The sequence below is a fragment of the Alexandromys fortis genome, unplaced genomic scaffold, assembly GCF_014885135.2.
Source record: "Alexandromys fortis isolate MF-2015 unplaced genomic scaffold, M_Fortis_MF-2015_v1.1 scaffold_91, whole genome shotgun sequence".
In the NCBI taxonomy this organism is placed as follows: Eukaryota; Metazoa; Chordata; class Mammalia; order Rodentia; family Cricetidae; genus Alexandromys; species Alexandromys fortis.
The window spans coordinates 3,132,178-3,137,259 of NW_026067968.1; the positions used below are offsets into that span (position 1 = coordinate 3,132,178).

Genomic DNA, 5,082 nt, shown 5'->3' on the forward strand with positions numbered 1-5,082 from the left:
TTTGTCCATGTGAGACCTGACTGAAGGACATGGGGTCCAGTGCAGAATCAGGTGTTCTGCCTATACAAGCTTCTAGAGGGATCAAGGCTTGGAAACCCTCCCATTCCTGGCCTGGAAGTAACCAAGAGTGGCCTTCAGTGTCCGCTGTAGGCCAGCCATCGGCGCACACAGAGGCAGGCAGCACACACCCAGCTCACAGGCTCACAAAGAGGCCTTTATTATCTAGTTCAAATAGACACTGTCACAATCTTATTTGTTACTCCTTTTACTAAAATAGTTCAGATCAATGCTTTTACCACACTATCAAAAGTTCTATTTCTTTTTTCTCTCCACAAATCAAAGTGGTTCAATAGAAAGTGGTTCAATAGAAGGTAGAAACCGCCAAAGTCCACAGGCTCCAGCTCTGCACACAGCCAGGGCAGGAGGGGGCAGCTGCAGATCTCACCACCATCAACAGGGCAGGAACCAGGCGTTCCAGCCCCTCCCCAAAGCAGCACACTTTCCCCCACAGTATGAAAATATACACCTCTGCCACTCTGCAGCCATGCATTTAGTTTGTTTCTTTAAAAAAAAAAAAAAATCAGTAGTATGTATCTCACATCCTCTCAAGTTTCAAGAAAGAAAAATGAAAGGTCACTTTGTCTTTAAAACACTGGCTTGTGGCTGTTTAATGCAAATGAAAATGTGCTCAGCAGATTCTGACTCCAGGGTAGGCGAGGCCACCTGGAAGGAGCCCGGTGACCTCCGTCACAGTGGGAGGTGGAGCCAGTGCAAGCGTCTTGTGAGCTTGAGGTGGAGAGTCAGCATTGCAAAAGCTAAAGCTCCAGAAAGGGGGGTGGCCCCAGAAGACCACCTGCCCTCCCCAGCCCAGGGCTCACTGGGTTGCTGCTAGCCCCTCCTTGCTATTAGGTCTGAGATAAGACACAGACTGTCCTTAGAGAGCTAGCCCATTGCTGAAAGGGCCTAGCTTGCTCCACCCTGCGGAAGGACAGGTACTCAAAGATTTATGTTCTTTCAGTTCCCATGATGTCTCTGCAGCATTAGGGACGGGGTCACATCTCTCCAGAAGGGATAGGTAGCTTCTAGGCTTTTCTTTCTTGGCCAGTCTTCAGATTCCAGGAGTCCTGACTTATTGCTTATGTCAGTGGTGGCTAAGCCATCCTGATACAAATGTGATTTCCTGGGACTCCTGGATGAGGCTCCCACCTTGTGTGGACCCATATACCTCTGCGTTATTCTGGGATTCCTTGGCCTCAAAGAACCTGTAAGGGTCTTGCCTGCCCAGCAACCTACTTAACAGGAATCACCCAGTACCAGGGCTAGCAGGTGGGTACCAACAAGTTAAACACTTGACCAGACATCAGCATTTCTAGAAAGAGCTTCCCAGTGCCCCACAGCCAGAGCAGTAGACCTGTTCCCTACTGCCCTTGCACAACACTCCCTGGGCACACCGAAGGCCATGGGCCTTTCCCCTGAGAGCGTGGGACCCAAGGGTGCGGGCAACAGAGGTGGTGGGAACAGCCCAAGGGGTCATGAGGCCTTGGTTGGGAGGGAAGTAAGATGCTACCACCTTCTTAGCAGGTCCCCTTAGCTCACAGGGTGTGGCTGGGGCCTGAAGGAGAACTGCCTGAGGCGAGGACAAACAAGCTCTTTGGGCTCAAGTGCTTGCTGTATGGGGCTCGAAAGTACCATTGAGTGAGGAAGTAAATACCTGGCACGGATGATGCCAGCAGCAGGGAGGGCCTGGTCCTCCTGCAGGTCTTGAGATATCTATATAGTTCGCAAAAGCACCACTTCCTCATTTTCCTCACACCAAGGTAGAAACCATCCCTATCTGTCATGCTTCGCCGTTTAGGCATGATCGTGTGCACTGACACGCTTATTTGAACCCCCGGGGTCCCTGTAGGGAGGGGCTGAGGCTCAGAGAGGTGACCTGTGCGGAGACAGCTAGCCACTGTTCTGCCCACCTAACATGTTCCCAGTAGGTCGCACATGAGCTCGTCAGCTGTGAGAGAGGACAGAAGCCCACTGAGCAGACTGAAATGGAACCTCAGCCCATCTTCTCACTAGGCGCCTGGAGAAGCTGAGTGACTTTCTGAAGGCCACACAAGTAAATTAAAGCCAGAACCAGGTCGTGCCCCTTCCTTCCCAAGGAAAACTCATCAGGGGCAGCTCCTGCAGCTCCAGCCATAGTGACCCAGGGTGCATCCGGGGGAGGCTACACCGACAGTGACCCAGGCCATGGCCCAGTTCTTCCTATCCAGAGAGGATGCTGAGCTCATCCTAGACACTCTCCAGGACTTCCTATGTTGCTGTAAACCAGAAAATGAAACTTGAAGGAGAGATCTAAGAGATGGCTACGCCTGGCATGGGCAGGGAGACACTGCTGAGGGGGTGAGTGCTAATAAGCAGCAGCTGGCACCGGGATGGCGAGGTACCGACCCCCAAGTAGCACGGAACCCTGAGCTCCCAGCCAACCATGGACACATGGGACCCAGTGCTCCACAACCCAGGGTCCTGGCTATGGCAGGGTGGCAGAAAAGTGCCACCTGTGTCACAATTCAAGCTCTGGTGGCTTCTGTCAGTGTGAGGGACAGCCAGGGTAGAAGGCTTGATGAGGGGCATCCACCAAGAGCAGGACAGCCCCAGACAGTCCCGGGCCTGGAGTCTCAGAAGCTTCTTGCGAGTGGAACACGGAGCTCAAACAGGGAGCCAGGCTGCCTGACCACTCTGCTGCAGCAAACAGCCTGTGGCTTCTCATCTTCCCAAGGTTTGCTGGTGAGGGAGGCAGGAGGTGGAGGCCTGGCTGTCAGTGTCACACCAGGGCAGCCAGGTAGGCCATGTCCTATGTACAATTCACCACAGAGAAAGACAGTGGCTGGGCCAGAGTTTCTACCAGGTCTAGGGCCTCAGACTCTAGGCAGGGCCAGTCCACATCCATGGAGGAATGGCCCTACAAAGGCCCCTTGAACTGGTTACCAGACAGGTGCTGCCGGATGGAGGGCTTGGTGCTGGCGGCATCTCCCAGTTTCCTCCAGACCACCTGTGAGGAGGCACACAGTGTTAAGTGGGGGTGGAGTGCTCACCTCAATCCTGCTCTCGGGCCCCACATACCTACTGCCTTACCACCCTGCAAAATCGCCCATGTCTTCAGAGCCATGCAGCTGAGGCCACAGGAAGGTAGAGGTGCCCACCATCACCGTTATGCCTGACCCCCAAGCAGGCCACTGCTAGGTGTGAGCTCATCTTTTCAGATGTCCAGTGGGATCCATAGTCTCAGGAAACAATATGAGGTACACCTAGACTCCAGGTTCAGAGCCTGTCCTAGTGGCTTCTGTGAGGGTCCAATGAAGATGACAAGTGGTAGTTGGGAGATGAAGACGAGGCTCTCTCTCCCACAGGATAGAGTGCTCACTTGCAAGGCCAGGTCTGAGCACTAACTGCAAGGCCAGAGGCCACCAAGGGGCACCAGTGAGGGAGGAAAAAAAACAGGGCCCCACAATTGGGATGAAGATGAGAGCCCAGGCTCTGTCTAGAACCCCAGGCATGGCACTACTGGGAAGGGACAGAGCTGGTGAGGGGTCAGGAGCCTCTCAAAGGGGAAGTATGGTAAGTGGTAATGAACCAGGATCCCAGAGCCGGTCATCTTCCCCCAGCCATAGCGGAGCAAATGAGAAGCAGGTGGCCACGCCCCAGTGCCCAACCCAGCCCCAGCCCCAGCCTCAGTGCCCAACCCAGCCCCAGCCCCAGCCCCAGCCCCGGGAAGAGCCTCACGTTGCACATCTCTCGAACGATGGCCTTCTCCTTCTCACTCAGGTCTTCCTCACAGCTGTCCTGAAGCTGCCGGTCAAGGTTCTCGTGTACTTCTAGAACCTGAAGAAACAAGTGTCACAGCCTCAAGAGACACTCAGGAAACCAGGGAGGCTGGACAGGGACTTCAGGTGGTCTTGCTTCACGAGCCCGTACCCAGCCTTGCGGGACATGGCAGTTTCTGCTAGCAGCCATTAAGACTGAGTACCCATGCACATGTGTGGGTGACAACCATGATATACATACAAAGGCAGGCAGGAGACCCCTGACGTGCTGCTGTGTTCAGGTATGCAAGCCCACTCCAGACACTAGAGTCCCCTGAAACCTGCCTGCTGTACCTAGAGGCACAAGGCTAGCCTGGACCTCCACTTCTAGCCTCACTCCCACCCCAGGCCTCTCTCTGGCCTTAGGAGAACACTTGTCAGTCTCCCCAGCTGCAGTACCTCAGGCTGAGCAGACAATTGACACACTCATGACCACATCCAGCGTAAGTCCCATGGTGCTCCAGGCAACCGTGTGCCCCAGCCACCAAGAGACACAGTCTCCCACCCCCACTAAGTGCCCTGAGCTTGGAGGTAAAGCACTTGAAGAGAAAGGTCCCATGATCCCACGGTCCTACTGTGTGCTCGGGAAGGGCAAACAGTACATTTTACCTTCATGGCATGCACAACAGCCTCGGGCTTCTGTCCTGCAGAACTGTAGACAGTGGAAGGGGGTGAGGGCAGCTCAGGTACAGGGCAGGCAGGGCCCTGTGGAAAGAACGGCACATGTGAGCCCCCTGGCTGGGTCCCAAATGCCTGTCACTGGGGTAAATACCAGTTTGGGTTACATGGAACCAACACCCAGACAAGAGGCAGGGGCTGGGGGCTGGAAGGACAAGGGTGGAGAAGAGGCCTGGATGAGAGCTGAGCATCCTGAAGCTGACCTTTGCCTAGCTAGTCTATGCTTCCTGAACACACCTCTGCTGCAGACTGCATGGTGACTTACAGAGCCAAAAGTGGGGGGGGGGGGGGACTCTGTATGTGGAGGGAGAAGACCCTGTATGTGGAGGGAGAAGACCCTGTATGTGGGGGGGACCCTGTATGTGGGGAGAAGATGCCACGTCCACAGCAGTGACTGCCGTGTAGTGACAAAATGCCTCTGCGCTGGCTTTTGCCTGCTGAAGGATTGGGGTTAGAGCTTCTTGGAGCGAAGCCCCAGGTGGTCCCCCTGGCAATCAGCAGTCCAGAGAGGACCTGATGCCCTAGGCAAATCTCGTATCTGGAGATGGCC

The 5,082-nt window shown here is 54.8% G+C and overlaps 1 protein-coding gene across 1 annotated transcript in view; it reads right to left on the reverse strand.

Moving 5' to 3' along the window:
- Positions 1-193: 193 nt before the first annotated feature.
- Positions 194-5,082, reverse strand: part of Ccdc85c (coiled-coil domain containing 85C) — a 79,303-nt gene continuing 74,414 nt past the window's right edge. Inside the window, exons 4-6 of the mRNA XM_050154689.1 lie at positions 4,464-4,559; positions 3,775-3,873; positions 194-3,043 (exon numbers count right to left, since the gene is read on the reverse strand). Coding sequence (XP_050010646.1) covers positions 2,954-3,043; positions 3,775-3,873; positions 4,464-4,559 — 285 coding nt within the window. The 3' untranslated portion in view covers positions 194-2,953. The remainder of the gene's footprint in view (positions 3,044-3,774; positions 3,874-4,463; positions 4,560-5,082) is intronic.